The sequence below is a fragment of the Puma concolor genome, chromosome D1, assembly GCF_028749965.1.
Source record: "Puma concolor isolate L17-30 chromosome D1, mPumCon1.1.hap2, whole genome shotgun sequence".
NCBI lineage: Eukaryota > Metazoa > Chordata > Mammalia > Carnivora > Felidae > Puma > Puma concolor.
The window spans coordinates 82307362-82331529 of record NC_141676.1 but is presented as its reverse complement, the minus strand read 5'-3'; the positions used below and the strand labels follow the sequence as shown (position 1 = coordinate 82331529).

At 33.9% G+C, this 24168-nt stretch overlaps 1 protein-coding gene and 1 pseudogene across 3 annotated transcripts in view; one reads left to right on the top strand and one right to left on the bottom strand.

Annotated features, from left to right (window-relative positions):
• CNTN5 (contactin 5) overlaps positions 1-24168 on the bottom strand; it is a 1391028-nt gene that overhangs the window by 519956 nt on the left and 846904 nt on the right. For all 3 annotated transcript variants that reach the window (XM_086678621.1, XM_086678620.1, XM_086678619.1), the window contains 2 exons: positions 17882-18005; positions 17579-17754 (listed from right to left, as the gene is read on the bottom strand). In XM_086678621.1, the coding sequence (XP_086534747.1) occupies positions 17579-17754; positions 17882-18005 (300 nt within the window). The remainder of the gene's footprint in view (positions 1-17578; positions 17755-17881; positions 18006-24168) is intronic.
• On the top strand, positions 3989-4646 carry LOC147576840 (glutathione S-transferase P pseudogene; annotated as a pseudogene).

The window sequence follows — 24168 nt, the reverse complement described above, 5'->3', positions numbered from 1 at the left end:
TAATAACAGATACTATCCTGTGATAGTATCTACTTGATTGTAAGTGTTCAATAAATAGTAGAAGTATAGATTTCTTTGTCTGGTAAAAGAAACAAAATTATATGTAAATAACTATAGTCCTGAATATTAATAATATTAATATTAAAATTAAAATAAAGCAATCTTTAAATTGCCCTAAATTTTCCTACTGGGAGACTGTATTTGAGTCCAGAGTTTTGGGCTTTAAGTCACATAAACAAGAGTTTAAAAACTTTGTCATTGCAGGGGCACCTGGGTGTCTCCGTCAGTTAAGTGACCAACTTTTGATTTTGACTTAGGTCATGATCCTGAAGCTCGTGAGTTCAAGCCCCGCACTGGGCTCTGCACTGGCAGTGTGGAGCCTCCTTGGGATTCTCTCTCTCTTTCTTACTCTCTCTTTCTGCCCCTCCCCTGCTTGCATTCTCTCTCTCTTTCCACCTCTCAAAATAAATAAACTTTAAAAATATTTGCCATTATAGAGAGGTCTCAGGATTCTGGAGAAAATCAAGAAAAGTTTAATGGAAAACAGGGCACGCAGTTTATAACAAGGGAGAAGTGGGATGTCAATAGCTATAGAAATAAGAAGGTACTACAGGTCCGTATATCTGTATGAGGAAGAGAGAAGAGGGGATATTGTAAATTAACTGCAGTAAATAATAAATGTGCATCAAAAGTGGGAGATGGTAGGGGCGCCTGGGTGGCTCAGTCGGTTAAGTGTCCAACTTCAGCTCAGGTCATGATCCCACAGTTTGTGAGCTCAAGCCCCGCATCGGGCTCTGTGCTGACAGCTCAGAGCCTGGAGCCTGCTTCAGATTCTGCGTCTCCCTCTCTCTCTGCCCCTCCCATGCTTGCACTCTGTCTCTCTCTCTCTCTCAAAAATAAATAAACTTTAGAAATATTAAAAAAAAAGTGGAAAATGATATCTGGAAAGGTTGGTTGAGTCCAGATGTGGAATTTCTTAATTTGTGTTAATACTCAGTGGAGCATGATAGCTTTTAAGCAGAGGGAGGTCTTGATAAGAACTAACATATCAGAAAACAAAGGGTGATGATCAAACCATTCACAAAGCTATAACAATAGTCCAGATAGAAGGTACATTGAGGACTTCAACTGGGGCTGTTGCACTTTGGTAAGGTAAGGATGGACATGTGAAAATTATTGGGAAATTGGTTGGATATGGAGAGTATTAGGAGATAATGAAGACAGGCAAACAGTGATGTTCCCAAGTTTTCTAGTCTGATATCATTGACACAACTTACAAAAGAGAAATTCAGAAGCCTGGCAAATTATTATGTCAAGAATATGAATTGAAATTGTGGTGCTGAAGGAGATTTTCAACAGGTAGAATGGCAGTAGCTATTAGAAATAGAGTCAGAAACAAAGAAATGGATCTAGGAGATATGAATTTATACTCCATAAAGCTAATAGTTGAAAACTGAGACAGTGTTTGAGGTAGTTTATAGAAGGGAGAGAGAGAGAGAGAGAGGGAATGAGAGAAAGAGGGAGTTGCCTAAAACTTGGGAATGTCTATACAGAGTAAAAACAGGATTACAAACAGAAACAAAGAAAACATATTTTATATGTTGTGGAGTACTGGGGAGGAAAGATATTAAAGAATGTGCTGCATAAAAGTAACTACTCTCAAGCTGTTGAACCTCATATGTGAACTACTAATCTAGGAATGGAGTACTTTTAAGATATTTGAGCATCATATCAAAGAAAATGTTGAGATAGGGACTGTAGGTCATATCCTCAGGCAATGGGTAAATCAAATCAAAGTCAATATTTCCACTGCAGCTCTCTGCAAAGGCACAATATTGGATGGTTAGAGATTCTTATAAGCTTCAAATGGGATGAAGGTTAATATTTTGTAAATTTTGCCATTTACATGTGAGTATAATTCAAGGAAGGACTTATATTCTATATAATGCTGACACTGAGCATTGTATGACTTATATTCTATATAATGCTGACACTGAGCATTGTATGCTCAGGAGACCTCAATATTGTTAAAAATTAATTGAGTGTACAATGGGGAGAAAGATGGAGCTAGAACACCCATGAATTTTACTGTTGAAGGGCAAAAAGCATTTTAAATTATTGTTTTCAATAGAATATAATGTTTACGATGTGTGGCTTTCTTAACTTGTTATTTAAATTCCACTGTCCATCCACTGCCTAACTTTCAAAGAAACAAATGTTTTGTTTTGTTTTTCCAATTTCTTACATTATGCTTGATATCCTGTATACTAACTTCTACCTCATTCTTCTAATGGAAGTACTGTCTTTATATTCAACACTGCTGTCTTTATTGACAAATACAGTTTCCTTACCCTTATTACCTATAAATAAAGTGAATGCATTTGAAGTGGTTGGCAAATCTTGTACTGGAAAATCTATCCTCCATTGTTTTCCATGATATACTACTCAGTTTCTTTACCTTCTACTCTGTAACTGCTCTCATTGATTTAGTTCTTCTAAATAAAGGAAAAATGTCTGTGTTTTCCTCTCTCTCTCATTGCGTTAGGCTCCACTTTGATGGAAAAAAAAACAACTAATCTATTTTCTACTTTACCCTTCACTTGAGAGAAGTCATAAATAGGATAGATATATTATCTCAAACACATCAAAGGGTCCCAAGCTATGCTAACTCTCAATTTCCTTTCTTATGCTAATGTGAATTTCTAATTTTTATTAGAATTAATATTTTATAATAAAGGAGCACAAGTTTATAGCCTAGATTAAGTATTCAGTCTTTTTAGCATAAGCAAAAACACTTCTTAACCAAACACACATGATATACACACACACACCTGCACATCAACCTTTAGAATTTATCATCATTAAGGTAAATTGAATCACCTGGTTATATGCCTTTATTATGCAATTGAGAAAAGCCAGCTCATTTATTAAATGAGGTTTTAGGAGGTGGAAATTTCTCTAACAAGCTATTATATTTGTGAAAAAGTGGAAAGTCTGGTGAGCTGCTTTTCTCTAAGATCCTTTTAAAGCTAATCATTTTAATCATCTGTCTGGCCTTGTGATTTTCCTATTATTGTCATTTACTAGTGACTACCAACTTGAAAAGTTACATATGATTTATAATCAATAATTATTTTCTAAACTAAATAATTAAATATATTTTAAATCCATTTTAAAAGAAAGATATAATTATGAAAGTTAAATTTTAATACAGAATTGTGTTAAATATAAATGATGGGGTTTTTTGTTCTTTTTTTCCACTCTGTATAAGGTTATAAATTTTAGGAATGAAATAGTCCTATGTAATCTATGAATAAAGGAAAGCAATTCTATTTTATAGTTTTATAGGAAGATGATATTTTGTCTCCATGGCAGAGGCCAGTGGGGTGGGGTTGGAATCTGTTATAAGTAAAGATAAAGGATATCATTTTGTGGTTGAAGAGTTTTAATGGACCCTAGGTAAGGACAAGCATTTCTAGTTCAGAAAGACAATGTAAAATATATGTATTAAAATATTTTATTTTTCCTTAGCTAGTAATACATAAATGTGTTTAATAAGATCTAAGAAAATCTTATATTCAAAATGATGCAGAGGTGCCAGACTTGTAAAAGTAAACAAGATTATGTTGACAATTAATTTTTATGTTTTATATATAAATACTCATTTAGCCTCATCCATATTTATTATGCCATCCAGATTCTGTTAGGAAAAAAATGAACCCAATGTAATTAGATTAATATCCACAAATTTTATATTACTAGTATTTCCAAAATATAAAAACTCAAATAGTAAAATTTGGACCATAGTTAGAGCTTGTTTCCATTAATTTTGAAAACAGAAAAACACTCATAACTACTAGCTTTTCAACTGCTTATGGTTTATGTCCACAACAGTAGCCGTAGCTATAAATTTAGGTGCTAGAAAAGAGTTTGAACCAAAGTAGGCTAAATGGGCTCTGCCACCACTATGCTGCCCCTGCTGCCGTTGCCCGACATCATTGTCTACTTCCCTGTTTAAGGGCACTGCGAGGCCATTCCCATGCTGCTGGCTGACCAGGGGCAGAGCTGTTAGGAGGAGGTGCTTACCAAGAAGACCTGGCTGCAGGGCTCACTCAAGAACTCCTATCTCTATTAGCAGCTTCCCAGGTTCCAGGATGGAGACCTTACCTGCCATTCGGCCACATCTGGGCCTCTCCCTTGGCCTTTATGGGAAGGACCAGAGGGAGGTGGCCCTGGTGGATGTGGTGAATGATGGCATGGAGGATCTTCATTGCAAATACCTCATCCTCATCTATACCAACAAGGAGACATGTAAGGAGGAGGATGTGAAGGTACTGTTGTCTGAGAACCAGGCCTTCATCCTGGGCAACCAGATCTCCTTTGCTTGTTGCTGCTTCATCAGGTCCGGGCCCCTGCTGCCTGCTGCCTGGGTTCCTTACACCTGCTCTCAGCCTAGTGGTTTGCCTTGATGCCTGTCCAAACTCAAGGCCTTCCTAGCTTCTTCCCCCACACAGAACCAGCCTATGAATGAATCTGGAAGCAGTGAGAGCTACCGGGAACTCTGGCAGGAGGCAGGGCTGCCTACCTTTCTTTCCCAAGGACCAGTACAATTTCCAAGAGAGGAAAAAGAAAAACAGATAGACTAACCAGATATCCTTAATTTCTAAGGTTAGACATTCTTTTTTTTAATTAAAAAAAAAATATATATATATATATATATATTTATTTATTTATTTATTTATTTATTTTGAGAGAGAGAGAACAGAAGAGAGACAGAGAAAGGGAGAAAGAGGGAATCCCGAGCAGGCTCCTCACTGTTAGCACAGAGCCCAACATAGGGCTTGATCTCACCAGCCCTGAGATTATGACGTAAGCCAAAATCAAGAGTCTGATGCTTAACTGGCTGAGTCACCCAGGCACCCCATAAGGTTAGGCTTATTCTAAAGTGAGTACAACTGCAACAGACTGAATGGAACTTATTTTGGATAATAAAGACATTACTGAGACAACCATTAGCTGTGTATCTCCTGAATGGAGTTTGACCCGGTATTGATAGTCAAATTGTCTGAATTCTATTCATTTTACCTCTTTTGTAATTAGGGCTATTTTGAGTTTCACCTGCATATTAATAAAAACCAATAAGAAGTTCTCAACATAATATTAAATTATGCATCATTAGATTTATTGCAAAAAGTAGCATTAGAGTGAAGCAGTTAGCATGTGGGCTCTCTGTGTAGCACAGTATTGGCATAACCATTCTGAATAGATAAGCCCCCTGAGATAAAACAGACCAAAAAGTAGACTATGTGACTATACTGAAGTATAAATTAAAAGCAAGAATGATAAGAATGTAAGTACATCATATATTTTACATAGGTTAAATTCAAGTCTTTAATCAGCTGTGCAGCCACAAGTAGAATATAAGACCCTTATCACTGCAAGTTTCTGATCTCAGAGAGTCTGTGAGACCATTCAGCAACCTTCAGGATTGTTTGGGTGGTTTAATGGGATATCATATGCAGAAACTCTGCAAAAATATTATTAAGAAATCTGGATCTAGAATTAGAATAAGACCTGAATTTCACTTTCACATTTTGTTAACTATGTCTGTTGGACAAGTGAGCTCCCTCCCTCAGACAGTTTCCTGAATTTCAATATGTTTAAATGTGGATAATGATAAGTTATGGCATGTTTTTCTTTGTAATTGAATATAAAATTATATTCAAAAAGTTTACTCCAGTTTCTGGCACATAATAATCACTTAATAAATCTTAGCATTTATTGTTAGCATTTTCATTATATACTGTTAATGTTTATATCATTAAATATAAATACTATATAAGTATCTAACAGTTAAAATAAATTGATTGTACAAATTGATATACTTTCATTACAGTGTTTATTTTATGAACAAAGATAGCCTTGCTTTTCTTAATCTCATAGTGAGTGAATCAACTAAGATAAAAAATATTGAGAATATTTTCAGAAAAAAACTGGGAAAATTCTCTAAAATACAAAATAACATGAATCTTCTTACTGACAATTTACAGACATACTTTTGGTTATATTCTCATGACAGATGTGATCCTTTCAAAATATTGTCTAATTTCCTGTTAACTATTTATGGAAGACAATTCTCTAAATTCATCTACCTATTAAGAATTGAGGGTTAAACTTTTTTATTTCTTTTCAAGATTTTAAAAATATTAATTATATTAAATATTAAGCAATAAATTGTATTAAATATTATTTCTGGATTTTTTGACATGAATTATGGAAGTGGCACTGGGTAGACACTCTAATGTTGACAACTAAAATAAAATAACATTTATATATACATTCTTAAAGAAGTTGAGAGCAAATTTTGTTTCTTAGTTTAACAAATTCTATCACTATGTCCTGACTCTAAGTTTACAACCCAATTAAGCTATGAAATGAATAGGAATAGGATATGAAATGAATATTCATTGTTAATGGGATCAATAGAGAGATGTTGCTACAATTCTAGAATCACTTTTATTTATTTTTTTTTTTTAATTTTTTTTTCAACTTTTATTTATTTTTGGGACAGAGAGAGACAGAGCATGAACGGGGGAGGGGCAGAGAGAGAGGGAGACACAGAATCGGAAACAGGCTCCAGGCTCTGAGCCATCAGCCCAGAGCCCGACGCGGGGCTCGAACCCACGGACCGCGAGATCGTGACCTGGCTGAAGTCGGACGCTTAACCGACTGCGCCACCCAGGCGCCCCCCCCCGCGTCGGGCTCTGGGCTGATGGCTCAGAGCCTGGAGCCTGTTTCCGATTCTGTGTCTCCCTCTCTCTCTGCCCCTCCCCCGTTCATGCTCTGTCTCTCTCTGTCCCAAAAATAAATAAAAACGTTGAAAAAAAAAAAATAAAAAAATAAAAAGTAAACTTAGAGAGCTTTCTTTTGTCTGCAGTCAAGGAAACATCTAAAATTGCTTTTACAGAGATGCCGGGGTGATTAAGTCCCTTAAGTATCTGACTGGATTTCAGCTCAGGTCATGACCTCATGTTTCCTGAGTTCAAGCCTTGCATCAGGCTCTGTGCTGACAGTGTGAAGTCTGCTTGAGATTTTCTGTTTCCCTCTCTCTCTGCCCCTCCCCTGCTCATGTTCTCTCCCTTTCTCTCTCTCTCTCAAAAATAAATAAGCATTTCAAAAACTAAAAGTACTTTTATAAAAATGTTACTTTTTAATATTTTCTTGGAATATCTTACTTTGCCTTAGGCATCTATTACAATATGGAAGATATTACCAATAGTGTACAAAATAAAATGTAAAGATATAACTAACTTTAAACTGGATATTAACATCTGTTATGACATCAATATTAATTATATCCACAAATACCATTATAGGTATTAATGTCCATTTACTAATAATATAACTGTTGGGTTTATGGAGCTTTATAATTTATAAAATATTTCTGCAAAAATTGTATTACTTATTTTGATTTGCTGTTATGCTTATTAGAGAGGACTGTGTATACACCTCTTAAGGAATCATTTTTCTCATAGGTCTCAGAAGGGAGTTCTTTTTGAGGGTAGTGGCCACTGTGGTACTGCAGGATATTCATTCATTCCCTTACTCATTCTGCAAGTATTCACTGAGTGTTGGCTATGACCGTGCATGTTAAAGGTTGGGGATTAAACTAAAGTAAATTAATAGATAAATGATACATAAAATATGTCTTCAGTGAATTCACAATCTTGTAGAGTCAGTGGTATGCTTAAGTTCAGAACGGCTCTTGGGAACCAAGGTAATTTTCATAAATACTTGTACTTCAATATAACAAGAAACAAATATAATAAAGACCATGTGAGATTATATGTATATATATATATATATGTAATATTTTATATTATACTCTATATATACATATAGATATCTATATATACACACATATCTATATCTATATCTAATCTATATCTATATCTGTATCTATATATCTATCTATATCATCTGTATGTATACACATACATATAGAGAGAGACACAGAGACAGAAAGAAGGTTGTGGGGGGAAGTTAGTTGTTAAATGGTAGCTCAGCAGGCAAATAGACTGTCATATATAAAGATATAAATAAGAATGAAATGATCTTAAGACAGTGTATAGTTCACTATAGCTTGAGTAACAGAAAACTGGAAAAGCAGACAGAATGTAAATAATAAATGGCTTTGAGACCATTTGTAGGAGTTTATACTTTATTCTAGAATGCATTAGAAGACTTTAAATGTTTTAGGGACCAGCGGATAATATTAGTATTCCTTGGGTAGAGGAAAAGGGAAAAAGATAAAGAATAGTAACCCTTTATCTATATACATCTGTGTCCATACAGTCAGGCTTAATCACGTAATGCCCCAGTAAACTCCATACTTGCCACTTAAGTCCTATCAAGTGGATAGAATGTAACCTTGGCACAGAGAAGTTATTCTGGTCCCAACTTAGTTTAAACTTAGAGTATAAGCACCATAAGTTAGATAGAGTATCTCATCTAATTTATAAACTAGGTTAAATGGACAATGTCTGAGGATATCCCAAACAAAGCTATGAAAGATGGTAAGCATTTTAATCTGAACCTTCTACTCAGACTCAAGCAACACCATTTACAGTGTGAACAAGTCTCCATTGCGCTAAATTGAAGAGGACTTTTATTAAAAAGCTCCTGTTTCAGATACACACGAAGACTTATTAGGATTTATAATTAGGATTTATAAAAGGATTTAGAAAACCAATGTGCACTCACAGAATTTGCCTTAAGTACTAAATTTGATTGAAAACAAAACAAACAAAAAGCAACAACAAAAATAGAAACAAAAAGAAAAAAATGCTGCAGAAAACTCACATAGAAACTGGGGCCATGACTTCACAGGTGCTGAGGCCCTTCTCAGCTATACACAGCTAATTAGTTGGTAGTGATTAGGGGTTATTCTCTCAGTTCCTCTCCTTTTCATTCTTTGGAGAAAAATATCAGCCAAACCTAATCATCATGTGATTCTTCCACTAGGTGTTATAAAATTATGAGAAGAGTAAAGTGGTTTCTAATTCTCGAGATAATAGTTGTATGTTTTGGGGGAAAAAAAATCAAGATTTTAGAGGATACTGAATGAGAATTCATGTTGAAAGGATCAGAAAAATATTTCTCGAAATTGTGTAGTTATCAGTCTGGTTTTAAGATCCTTTAGTTAATTTAAGTTTGTTAGTCAAAGAGTGAGAGTCTAAACCCTGAATTTTGTTCTACTTAACATAGTATTTACAGCACTTAGTATCTTCTATATGGCAGAATATTTCCCTGGAAGGAGATTAAAATCTAGAGAATACCTATACCTTACTTTGAAAGGAGACATTCATTTCAGTAATTAGACCCTATTTTGTATTTTCAGAATCTTCTACACAGACTCCCTTTTCTCTACCACCAAATACTACCATGTTACACTGTCATGCCATGTCAGGTAAAACTGTTACACATTCTCATTTATATTATGTCCAAAACCAAAATCCACATAATATCTTACACTTAAATACTTAGATTCTGATCTTTGTCTCTATAATCACTGAAACTGGTTTTTAAAGATCTCAAAATCCAAAAATTTTTGACTATTATTTATAGCATTTGACAATGGACGACAGTTGTCACCTTAAAACTGAATGTCATTAAAAAACCCTGAATGTCATTTATACTTCAGTCTGTTTTATTGGCTTTTTTCCTCTGCCTCCTGGCTTATTCCATTCTTGTCTCCTTCACTGACTCCTTTCATTCTACCTTTCACTATCTTTCTACCAGAGAAATGTATATACTCCTGAAGGTTAGGTCCTTAGCCCTCTTCTTTCCAGTTCAATTTCTCTTGATGAAACATCCTTAAGATTTCAATGAGTCTGTCATTGTGTTTTGTGGCCAGTTCCTCACTGCCTTTCCTGAGCACCAACCAGTATTTTAAAATATTATGTATTTTCTTCTTAAAGTTGAAATAAAATCACCTCATATTCTCATTGTTACTTTATTATGTAACAGTATTATAGATTTTTCAGTTGAATTAATCAAATCCCAGATTCTTGGTATCATTCTAACTTTCCCATATCTTTTACATTTCTACCCCCATCCATTTAATCATTTGCAAGTTCTCATTTGTTTTAGAGTCTCTTATAGATATCTATTCTATTATATTCAATACATAAGGGATTCAAGTCACTTTTGCCTTGATTACTGAAATGACCTCCTAACTTGACCTTCACAATAGAACTTTCTTGGATACATTTCCCTAGAGCAGTTAGTTGTCTGATCATCTCTGCCTGCTCTATGAGTGTGTAGAGTAGAGTGAATTACAAATTTCTCTGCATTTATGATAAACCATCAGAAATGTATGCAGGGACGTCATGGTCAGAGTTGTATTTTACATAGATCATTTTAGAGATTTTAGTGGAGCTGGGGTAGGATGAAGAGAGATGTTAAGGAGTAGAAAATATAGGCAAGCGATTTTTCTAGTAGTTCTGAGGGAGATAATGAGTATATACACTAACGAAGTATATATGGAATAGGGAGATTTGTACTGATTTTGTTAGCATTAAAGTCTATGAGAATATGCATTGTTCATTTTGGCCCCCTAATATCTAGAATAATGCCCAAGAGAGAGAAGATATTGAGCAAACATTCCATGAATAAAATAACTACAGATGCTGAGCAAAACAAAACACAAAATTCAATGCATGATGAAGTATGGTATAGGGTAAAAAAGGCAGATTGTAAGTATAGAGTTCAAAGTTAGATTTGAGTTGGAGCTGCTATTTTATTACTAATCATGTAACTTTGGTAAAATAAGCTTGAATAGCAAGGGTCAGAAGATTTGTACATTCCCGTTCTGAGTCTTTGTGGGTTACTTTACATAACGTGAGTGAAGAACTGCCTTTCTGCATTTTTAAAACAAGAAGAAGAGCAGGAAGACCAAAGGTCAAGTCAGGCAAGTGGTTCATTTTGCTAGAGGGCATTTATCACATATGGACAGAGTTATTCATGAGTTCCATTAATAATTAAAATATATGTTTGAATGAACTTTAATAAATAAAATACTTACAAAAACATTATGTCATAGAATTAAGCATTTGAGGACAATCTGCCACAGATTTCAACTTTGATTCATTCATTATAACTTCCATTTAAAGCACAAAATTACATATTTTAATTAATTTTTTTCTGTGATCTCAAAGAATCCAAAGGAGTCACACACTCACAATTATTATATCTATTATGATCAGAAGAATTGTCCTTTAAAAGGAAGATTTAAACCATATTCTTCGAGTAAAAACTTTATAAAAGAAAAACATATTTGTTTTGTTTATAGAAAACAAAATTACAAAGTACATCAACTTATTTTGTAATAAAATTAGATAATTTTACAACTAATAAAATTATCCATGTCAATGTGATTCATTCAAATTGATATTCAAATGATTTAATGAAGTTATTATGGACAAAATATCATGGACTAATGAAATAAAGCTTTGAATATACTGTGGAGTTAGCAATTATTCAAATAATTTCATTAGCTATAAATGCTAGTTAAATGTGGTTTTAAAATCTAAGGTCAATTTTACCTTAAGTGAAGAAGTTATGAAATGCTAGAGAAGTAATTTTTGAGTTTTATATAAAAATGAAAGGTTAAATTAAAGGGCTTAAATACAAAGTCTATAAAAATCATATAATCTCTCAAAGAATTAAGGAGGTTATTTTAATCAACTGCTTCAAGGAAAACTAATGGAATATCCTGCATCTAAACCATCTAAATGTCCTGGAAAGCAGTATGGTCAAATTTAGATATGAACTATCAATTTACCAGGGATAGCATATAAAGATATTTTCAAGCAAGAGACAGCATGAGGAGATTTTATTCTTGATTCATTTTATGTTTGACTTACTAGTATGAGTTATTTCTAAAAATCCAAATTTTCGAGAGATTGCTATGAGCTTTAGATATCTGAAGGATGTTTTAGAAGTGTGTGGTGTCACATTATCAATTCCAAAGTCTCATCAGCATGGTAATAAGCTAATAGAGTGACAAAGTTTTATATGGTGTATTCTTGCATGTCACTGAAGAGAAATCACTATACTAGGTGAGGAAATTATCCTCATGATGAACATCAGCTACAGGAATAAAGTACACTCTGTCAAAAACAGTCATTATCAATGTTATTGATAACCAGTAACAATCAGTACTAGTGACAGTTATCCAACTTTGTGTTGATTTATGTCTTTCTGAAGTTAAAAACAGTTCACAGGCATGACTTCTTTATATCATTAATTTTTACTATGCCCTTATGAGGTGTATATTTATTAATGCCAAAGTATATTTTTAACATGAGTGAAGCTGAACCACATTTATAAATATTCATTTAGGAAGAACTTAAAATAAAAAGTCCTCATGGATAGACATTTATACATGTAAGGGATGAGTTAAAAGGGGAAATGAGCAAGACTACAGCAGTTTCTCAAATCCATTAGCTCCTCAAATCAAAATTAAAAAAAAAAAACTATAAGTGAATGAATTGAATAGCTTCATGATTACACTGTAGTTACACTTAAATAATTGGTTCGGTTTTATGTCAGGCTAATTACACTTGCTATTGAACTGATATAGGGACGTTGTTAAGATCTCTCTATAAGCCTCAAACAAGAAATTTCCATAAGAATTAAATGTCAAGAAAGTATTTTCTCCTCTTAAGGAACTTGGGGGAAATTAGAGTCCTTTAAATGTCTGTATTTTTTCCGTTTGCTCTGACTGCTGGGAGTCCCAAGGAAATATTTACGTCTTGACCACAAGATTTTGAGACATTACGGCCTACACTATCTTGACCTCTTATTATGAAATGTATTTTTTCCTGTTGCTGTATTTATTTACTTACATATTTACCTTTTATGGTACATAATTTTATGAAGCAAGTCAATCAAATCACATTTGGAATGAGATTGATATAAAATATATTGGAAAAAATATTATGTAAATATACCTCTGCTATTTCATATTTAATATGTTGGGTGACAAGTGAAGAGGAACAAAACTTTAAAAGAAGATTATTTTACACTAAATTTTTTGACATATTGCTACATCACCAGGTAAAAGTGCCAATGCTTACTTCCTTATCCCCATTCCCTTCAAAAGCCAGGATCTATAATGATATTATCAGCTACTGATAATAGCCATAGTCATCTTTTTGCTGTCTCAAATTCATTTAGAAAACTTAGCTTTCCAGGTTCTAACCTTAGATTATCCAATACATAAAGATAATTATGAGGAAAAAATTTTATTAAAAGAGAAAATATGGAAAGAAGTAAAATAATTATATACCAAAATTAGTATACATCCCCAACTTTCAGATCTACAAAGAGACACGCAGATACTTAAACTTTTAAACTTGCATAAAAATTAAGCAACTGGCTCACTGACTAAAATTTGAACAATGAGAAGAAATGCAGAATAATTACATACTTATTTTTGTTGCTAATATTTATTTTTGTTATATCATATAAGTATTGATAAAGTGATTATAAAATCGTGGTTGATGAAGCAAACATACAAAGAATTTTGAGAAACTACAATATAAATATAGTTTGAGAGAGGAGTTGAAAATCAAATTGATTATGTCAAAGTGAATATAATACATATTTATATTAGAATAGGGAAGGATTGAGTACTATTAGAGTTAAATAAGAGGTATCATTTGCCTTAAAAAAGATGTTCATTTTAACTCTCTTTTATTAAACTGATTTAATAATAATGTCATCCTACTCACTACCAGAACTTATTTGGAACAGTTTTATATACACCTCTAACATCTAGATTTTAGTCTCCTATAGTATTATGCATGTGGTAAATGAAAAGTAGCTGAATTTATGATTGACTTGGGAGGTGGGCAGGTTATCAAAATATCATTAGTGGAAAGCTAGACTATTTTAAAATATATTTTTGGTTAACAGAGGACAAAAAAGCTAGGACTAGGTGAGTCTCAATAACCAAATTGTGGTTATTGTATTTATATACATATACGTATACATATATGTATTTATATACATATACAAATTGTATATGTATATGTATATGTATATGTATATGTATATGTATATAAATATGTATATTTGTATATGTATATAAATAAATTGGATTTGCAAAATCTCATGTAATTCTAATAATACTCAAAATCAGAAAGCTTAATATGATGTGTTTGTGTCTAATACGCATATATAATTTCCAATAAAAAGAGAAAGTGACTCTAATAAGATATGTTTAAGGTTATTATCTTTATTGAATATGGGATTGTTGGCATATGGATACTTGTTTCTTCAATTAAATACATATCCATCTATAAAATATAGATTAGTCTGTTTTCTATTAATATAATTAAGGGAAATTCACTTGGTATTTATTTAACACTGTCCAATAAGTCTTAGAATCACAACAATTTTGAACAATTATGTCATATTCCAAAAGGCAAAGCCCATGTGAAAGCTATAAAGTGTTACTGATATAACAAAAATAATGTTCAAATTATACAGGAGGCCAAGTCTGTTAAATACATCTCACATTTGAATGGAGTAACCAAAATTTGACTGATAACTCAGAAACAAACTCTAGAGTGGGTAATATGATCCTCATTAGAAAGGAGAATTTTAGATCACAATAGCACTATATAGTGTAGAAAATATATCTGATGAAATTACTGGATTATATATGATGAAATTGATGTGTAAACGGTAAAAATATTTATATAACAAAAATATAATAAACTGAGTAAAGCACAAAAATATGTCTTAAGAGTAAGTACAGGACAGATTTTACTCATAAGTATTAATAAAAATTTTTATAATCAATTTGATAATTTGTAAATTTTGCCTAATTTTATGACATTTAACATGTTTAATCGACTCATATAGTAGACTTGGAATATTTAATTTGATTAAATAGGTTTTGATAATTATCTAAACTTACTAAATATATTAGTTTTAAAATATTAGTTATATATTTAAAATTTTATATAAATAGTGGCTGATAGATATAAAGGATTAATGATTTCAGCTTTAAATGTGTGAAGAGTAATAAACATTCTCTACCCACAAAAAACCTTTAAACATTAAGCATCTATCAACAATAAGTAGTACATTATCTATCTATCTATAAGGTAAACAGAAAATCATGATGTAAAGGAAAGGTGCGACCAAGTTGTTAAACTTACTTCACCTTTGTATCCTTTCACTTAGTTTCAGAAACTGCTTTTTACTTTCCAAGTTCCTACATCATTTTACCCCTAATCACAAAACTACCTTGACTCCTAGAATCCCATAACACCCAAGCTCATATCCAAATATACTGCGAAGCAAGTTGATGGAGTCTTCATTCTCCTCTCTACCACCTATATTTGCATTTTTCCCCAAAGATCTTCTGGAATGAAGATAGAGCTAAACTAAAGAACAATTTTATATATATATATATATTATCAAATGGACCTAATGGCCTCTATGTAGGGGAGTAATTTTGTTGCAGAAGTACCCTTCCCTATGTAAGTTACTGTTTCAACCAGGCACATTATATGTATATATGGGCTTCAGAACACAGTTGAGTCTGGTGGGATGGGAATGAGGAAAGGCAAAGTCATAAGATACCACTAATGAATGCATATGTATATTAATCCATATGTTTAAATTAGGAAGAAAGTAAATATTACTCTAAACCAAGTTTGGGACAGCTGGATGCTGAATAAGTAACATAGATACATTGGACTTTCCTTGCCTGGTCATTGAACTGTAAATGCTGGTACCAATGTGATCACTGTGGGTTGTGGTGAGTATCTGACAGCTGCGACTGGTCTTTGCAGAAATTCTAAGATGATGCAGTCATATAGACACATAGGATCTTACAGTATATAGATATCTGCTCTGAGGCATACAGAAAACTTTGCATATATTTTGCTGGCACTGGTGATTTGGGGTACAAACAATTGGTATACAAGCTATTATGAATTGGTGTACTTATGTCAGATAGCAGACCAAAGAGAAAAGTATAAGCCACTTAGTATTTGTTCATCAAGTTCTCTGGATTTGCTATATCTGTCTTGGAAGGACTGCTCCATTTAGAGAGGAGCAATTAGGAGGGATATTTATTTTGTTTATTAGGTTATTCTTTTGATGTGCATGCTGAAAAGTATTACATTCTGTGTTACACCACACAATATTTTCTAAATTAAAAGGAGTATATTTAGACTACTATCTTGGTATATTTGGTGTATATAAAGTGCCTGTATGAATTCCTTAGCAAATTTATTTTAAAGATAATATTTAGATTTTTCTAGGACCTAGCTCAATGTTCTCCAAATTATATCCATTATCATTCCTTTATTCTCTTCTTTCTCCTTCACACTCTGTAATAGGATGTCTGGATTCTGGGCTAATTAGCAAAAAATATGTGAGGGAGATTATAGAGAGAAAATCAATTATTCCATTCTTCAGGGTGTAATTTTAAATTAAAAAATCATTGTGTGATGAATTACAGAGCCAATATAAGTTACATATAAATTATTAACACAAATATTCCTACCCACCTATCTATTTTTTAGAGACTGTAATCCTCAAGAATTTATATTCAAGTAGGATTACTTACTAAAAAACTGTACTAAGTTTGTTTGTTTGTTTTGTGTTTTTACTCAGTAGCTTATCTTTAATTTGGTAGAAGCTTTCATCATAAATTAAATAACTTCATGGCTTTTAAGAATGCATACAGTTAATTAGATAAATATCTATTTTAGAAAATGTCTATATTCTAGTATATATGTATGATTATAAGTATGTCGTACTTTTTCCTAATTAAAAATTTGGGACATCTGACAGGGAAGTTGTAGTTGGAATTGGAAACATTAGCATTTCAGAGGCATTTCTTTAGCTTCTTGACTACAAGCAGAATTTTTAGAATATGTGATCATATAAACAAAAGAATCCACAGAAAATAGTTACTGTAATAAACTATAGAAGAATAAAAGCAGGTAAGTAGATATTTTAGAAGGCAGGGGAAAGGATTAAAAATCTATTTTTAAGTAGATCTCAAAAAATAATTGAATTCAAAACTTTCTGTGCTTTCATGAATAGCATTTTTAACCTCCCAGACTAGTGTGTTGGGTTTATTTGAAGAGGACAACATTTCGGGAAGTTTCAAAAGAAACACATTGGGGGCGCCTGGGTGGCTCAGCCAATTAAGTGTCTGACTTCGGCTCATGCCATTATCCTCCAGTTCGTGGGTTCAAGCACCCACTGCGGGATCAATGCTGACAGCTCAGACCCTAGTGCCTGCTTACATTCTGTGTCTCCCTCTCTCTCTGCCTCTCCCCCACTCTCTCTCTCTCTCTCTCTCTCAAAAATAAATCTTTAAGAAATTAAAAAAAGAAACACATTGTTTGTATAGCTTGACCAAGGTTTTACCACATTTTCAATCTGAGGTCTAAATTAAGCTTTTGCCTAACTAAACTTTAAAATTACATGTATATACACTATATACAGGTACATGAAAAAAAGCAAATACTTTACTCACAGGCAAATTGAAGTATGGCTTCTCTACTAAGAATACTTCCAAATGTGTTGGCTGCTAAACACTGATAATGACCAGAATCCTTTGCTTCACTTGGATTGCTTATAATGAAGGTCCCGTCTATCAAACTGTAGCGATAGTCACTTTCCAAATCTATTTCTGTTCCATTTCGAAGCCACCTTAGGAAAAATCAGAAGAAATATATGTAAAAATTACTTGAGATATTATAATACTCCCTGAGAGTGTCAGAATCTCACTGGCAGGAATTCTTAAGGCTTTAAAAAATGATTAATAGTGAATTTCTACCTGTAATTGGGAACTGGGTTGCCACGGGCTTCACAATTCAGTGCTACTTTCTTTTCATCAGAATCGGTCGGGAAAATTATATCATCTGGTTCTTGTACAAACACTGGCCCATAGTCCACACTTTCTGTAAGGGCCAAAAGGACACACTTTAAAATTTCTCAAAATATCAAGATTCTTTTTCCATTATTTTAGTATTTAAATTTTTTCTCTTTCCTTGTATTCAAGAGGCATATTACCAAAAGAAAGTTATAACTAGCAAACTACATTATTTTAGTGAATTAGAGACCTAGTTATAACTAGCAAATTACATTATTTTAATGAATTAAAACCTGACTAGAATTTCTTAGTTGACTAAGATTTCTTTTAAAATATGACATATATGATAAAAAACAAACATATCAAATATTGGTGCTGTACATTTTAAAATATGTATCTTTGTATTCATCTAAAGCAGAGCTAAAGAAAATAATACTAAATAAAAGGTTTTTTAAAACCCAAAACTTTGTAAACTCCTAGAATGTTAAACATGTATATATATAATACATAAAAAGTCATGAATTAATATTGTGTAACTACTTAGGTTCTACAGATATGAAAACATTTGTCCTCACGTATTGTCCATACATTCATTTCTTCATCCATTCAATCAAGCAATATTTACTCCTAATAATGCTGGGCTGTAAAGAATAAATTATGTAATACAAGTAAATATATTCTCATAAAATAAATGAGACATGCCCTAAAAAAAGTAAAATAACAATTAAAATATCAAAACTGGGGGCTTCTGGGAAGATGGCGGTGTAGGAGGATGCTGAGCTCACCACGTCCTGCTGATCAGTTAGATTCCACCCACACCTGCATAAATAACCCAGAAAATCGCCAGAAGACTAGCAGAAATGGAGTCTCCCGAGCCAAGCGCAGAGGAGAGGCCCAAGGAAGAGGGTAGGAAGGGCGGAGAGGCAGTGCGCACTGCACGGACTGGCGGGAGGGAGCCAGGGCAGAGGGGCAGCCCACTGGCCAAGCAGAGCCCCCAAGTCTGGCTTGCAAAAGAGGAGGGGCCGGAGGGAGTGTGTTCTGACAGCAAGCGGTACTTAACATCTGGAAAGTTATAGGTTAACAGCTCTGCTCGGAGAACAGGAGGACTGGAGGACAATAGGAAGGAGAGTTGTTGAGCCCCGGACAACAGAGCTCAGCTTGGCTGGTGACAAAGGCGCTCGCCAGAGCCATCTCCCTCGCCCATCCCCTAGCCAAAATCCCAAAGGGAACCAGTTCCTGCCAGGGAACTTGCTTGCTCCGTGCAAACACCCAACACTGTGCTTCTGCCGATCCATCCCTCCGGGGGATTTGACTCCCTCGGGGTGCCAGAAGCGGATCTCCGAAGGAAAAGCTAGCTGAGCCTGCCCCTCCCGCCCCCTTGCACCTTGCCTATCCACCCCAGCTAATACGCCAGATCCCCAGCACCACAAGCCTGGCAGTGTGTAAGTAGCCCAGACAGGCCACCCCACCCCACAGTGAATCCCGCCCCTAGGAGAGAGGAAGAGAAGGCACACACCAGTCTGACTGTGGCCCCAGTGGTGGGCTGGGTCAGACATCAGGTCTGAGTGCGGCCCCACCTGCCAACACAAGTTATTCAAGACAGCACAGGGGAAGTGCCCTGCAGTCCTGCACCACTCCAGGGACTATCCAAAATGACCAAACGGAAGAATTTCCCTCAAAAAAAGTCCAGGAAATAATGACAGCTAATGAACTGATCAAAAACTATTTAAAACATATAACAGAAAGTTAATTTAGAATAATAGTCATAAAATTAATCGCTAGGCTTGAAAACAGTATAAAGGACAGCAGAGAATCTATTGCTACAGAGATCAAGGGACTAAGGAACAGTCAGGAGGAGCTAAAAAATGCTATAAAGGAGCTGCAAAATGAAATGGAAACAACCACAGCTCAGATTGAAGAGGCAGAGGAGAGAATAGGTGAACTAGAAGATAAAATTATGGAAAAAGAGGAAGCTGAGAAAAAGAGAGATAAAAAAAATCCAGGAGTATGAGGGGAAAATTAAAGAACTAAGTGATGCACTAAAGAGAAATAATCTACGCATAATTGGTATTCCAGAGGAGGAAGAGAGAGGGAAAGGTGCTGAAGGTGTACTTGAAGAAATCATAGCTGAGAACTTCCCTGATCTGGGTAAGGAAAAAGGCATTGAAATCCAAGAGGCACAGAGAACTCCCTTCAGATGTAACTTGAATTGATCTTCTGCATGACATATCTAGTGAAACCGGCAAAATACAAGGGTAAAGAGAAAATTCTGAAAGCAGCTAGGGATAAACATGCTCTAACATATAAAGGAAGACCTGTAAGACTCGTGACTGATCTCTCTACTGAAACTTGGCAGGCCAGAAAGGAATGGCAGAAGATCTTCAATGTGTTGAACAGAAAAAATATGCAGCCGAGAATCCTTTATCCAGCAAGTCTGTCATTTAGAATAGAAGGAGAGATAAAGGTCTTCCCAAACAAACAAAAACTGAAGGAATTCATCACCACTAAACCAGCCCTACAAGAGATCTTAAGGGGAATCCTGTGAGACAAAGTACCAGAGACATCGCTACAAGCATGAAACCTATGGACCTCACAATGACTCTAAACCCATATCTTTCTATAATAACACTGAATGTAAATGGACTAAATGCGCCAACCAAAAGGGTAGGGTATCAGAATGGATAAAAAAAGAAGACCCATCTATTTGCTGTCTACAAGAGACTCATTTTAGACTTGAAGACACCTTCAGATTGAGAGGGGGGGATGGAGAACTATTTATCATGCCACTGGAAGTCAAAAGAAAGCTGGAGTAGCCATACTTATATCAGACAAACTAGACTTTAAATTAAAGTCTGTAACAAGAGATGAAGAAGGGCATTATATAATAATCACAGGGTCTATCCATCAGGAAGAGCTAACAATTATAAATGTCTATGCGCCGAATACAGGAGCCCCCAAATATATAAAACAATTACTCACAAACATAAGCAACATTATTGATAAGAATGTAGGATAATTCTGCTGGAGAAATGATGAGTAAATGTGCTGGGGTAGTGTTAGTCTTAGTAGCTTGTACTAGTGTAAGAACTCACAGAATTATATGCAAAGTTAGGATCTTTGGCATCTTGAATTATGAATTAAAAAGAAGTAAAATTTTGTCCTTTATTTTTATTAATTGTGAATTTGATTCCATAGTGACCTGAGATCAAGGTTCTCAACTTTGCAGAAACATATTTTGGGTTATTCTTTGTTGTGTGGAATGTGCTGTGTATTGTGAAATATTTATAATCATCCCTGGTCCCTACCCACTAGATTCTAGCAGCACCCCTACACAATGTGTAATAATCAAAAAATATCTACAGATATTGTCAAATGTCCTCTTGGGTCAAAATTGTTCTCATTTAAAACCACTGCCTTTGAAAAATGAAGAGAGAATTAGGTCCCTGGATAGCTCAGTCAGTTAAGCCTCCAACATTGGCTCAGGTCATGATCTCACAGTTCTTGAGTTCCAGCCCTGTGTAGGGCTGTGTTGGAGCCTGGAGCCTGCTTCAAATCTGTGTCTCCCTCTCTGCCCCTCCCCTGCTCACACTGTCTTTCTCTAAAAAGTAAATAAACATTAAAAAATTAAAAAAAGAAAGAACTGAATAAGGAAGATTTTAGAAAAGATGTATTTCTAATGTCTGTACTAAGCAGTTGGAAGTTCACATTCTTTGTGGAAAACCACAAGAAAATATCAGGAAAGAAATAACAAGAATCATGTCCCAGGAAACTCAAGCTTAAAAAAATTATTTCTGAAAAATATATACACCTCCATATTTAGAGTAAATTTGTTTGTTTTCTTTAAACATGTAGTCATTCTTTTTGGGCAAAGAAAAGCAAAAGTGTTCATGGCACTCTAAACATTCATCCAATAATAACTGAGCACTCACAATGGGCAGGCACTGACAAGTATTTTCTTTGAGTCCTAGATAACCTAGCTGAGGTTCTTTTTTTGAAGTTACAAATAATAAAATATGACATGAAAATAACTGAAATTTGTTTCTCTATACCAAATGACATTGCTATCACTTAAAACTTTTACTCAAAAAAATTTAATAAAAATAACTACAAAAATTACTGTCAAAATATTCTATTGTTGCATTATAATATATTTATAAAAATTTGGAAAAGCCCATGAAACCTGTCAAACTCTCAGTTACAGTTAATCTGTATGATGAAGTTATGAAAATATAATCCCTTCCAGTGTTTACACATTATAAATATGATCATTTAAGTCAACATTATAAATAATCATGATGCATAAAATTAACATTTAATAGGGACACCTCAGTGGCTCAGTCAGTTAAGCCTCCAACTCTTGATTTCAGCTCAGGTCATTATCTCACAGTTCATGAGTTCAAGCTCCACATAGGACTCTGCACTGACAGTGTGGAGCCTGCTTGAGGTTCTCTCTCTCCCTTTCTTTCTGCCCCTCCCCTACTCATGTTCTCTCTCTCAAAATAAATAAAAACTTGTTTTTAAAAATTAACATTTAATAAATATATTTTATATTTTTATATATTTCAAAACTCTAACTTTTGAGTTAGACATACTTAGGTTCAAATTATAGTACTATCATTTTCTAGCCTTGAACCAACTACTTTTATCCTTGTTACTCCATTTATTTATTGTGGATGATAATGTCTCCTGATAATCTGAGGATTGATTGACATCAGCATTTATAAATACTTAATGTATCACAAGTACTCAATAAATTATAATTAGTAATAACAACACCTAACATTTACTTTTAGTGTAATTACTACACGCCAGGCATTATACTGAAGAATTTATATCTATTATATCATGAAACACTCACAACAACCATGTGACTAAAATTAATCCTCCCTTTTTATGGATGACAAAACAGGCTGAAATTAATGAACTAAATGTATGTAGTCAATATATGGCAAACCTGGGATACAAATCCAGAATCTAGAATCCAATTACCACTACTCTTACTCTTACTATTATTATTTTGTTATAACATTTATAAAGCACTTTAATATATATTATTATTTAATTATCTGAGCTGAGAGAATTCGAAGATAAAAACTCTGAAGTTCTGAGAGGAAACTTCTGCAAAATTAGTGGCAAAGTAAACAGTTGATTTTAACTAAGGATCTGTGGCTCTAAATCTTATATTCTGAAAATTGTCAGAACAGGACAAGAAAAATAAAGGTTGTCAGGCTGGGGAAAAGCAGAGGGGTAAGATTTGCTAAATTACACATTGAAAAAATAAAAGACTGGTCTAACAAACATATATTCTGTTGTGGCTGCTCATCTTCTGTCAGCTCTTTGTTGTTCATTGTCACTTCCAAAAGCATTTTAGCAAGCAATTGGCTGCCCTCTTCTTTCTTTCTCTCTCTTATATTTCTCCTAGAAATAAAGTTCATTGTAAGGAGTTGAAGAACACGTGTCTATGTAGAGCTTCCCAGTCCCCAGCAAAGGGTAATCGATGATTCTATCTCTAAAGAGATTCATTTTTAAGATTTCATACCAAGAATGTATGATTATAGGTAAACTCAGATTATTTGATTCATTCTCCTGAAGTAGTACACTACATCTATTGGTGGAGACAATTAATTGCTGTAAGCAATGCCTTTACATTTTGCAGCTTTTAGCTTAACATGTAGAGGTGAACTTCAAAACATATATGACAATCATCACAAAGTTCTTGATAACCTATACATCAAAATCTTTATTTAACAAAGTAAGAATCTTTGAGATAGTTGTGTAACAGACAGATGCCATCACACACAATCTAAATCTCATAGGAGTAATGTTTTGAGGGATTTTTTTCTTAACATCAACTTTTTAGTGAACAGACTGCAGGATAGGTATAGTTGGATAAACTTATATTGCTAGTGGTTATTCTCTGTAAAATATCAGTTTCATACCTGCAGAAAGTCCTTCCTCATAAGATAATTGTTTCATTTTAAAACTGATCTGTTGATTCTCTGCTACAAAGAAGGATGAAATTAACATGCCTTCTTTCACTTCCTCTTAGTTTACTCCCTAATTTTTCTCTCTTTTTTTTTTTTTTTTTTTTTTTTTTTGCTTTATGGTTAAGAATATCTGTTTGTTGGGATGCGTGGGTGGCTCAGTTGGTTAAGCATCTAACTTGATTTTGGCTCAGGTCATAATCTCAGGGTTTGTGAGATCAAGCCAGGTGTTGTTAGTGCAGAGAATCCTTTCTCAAAATAAATAAT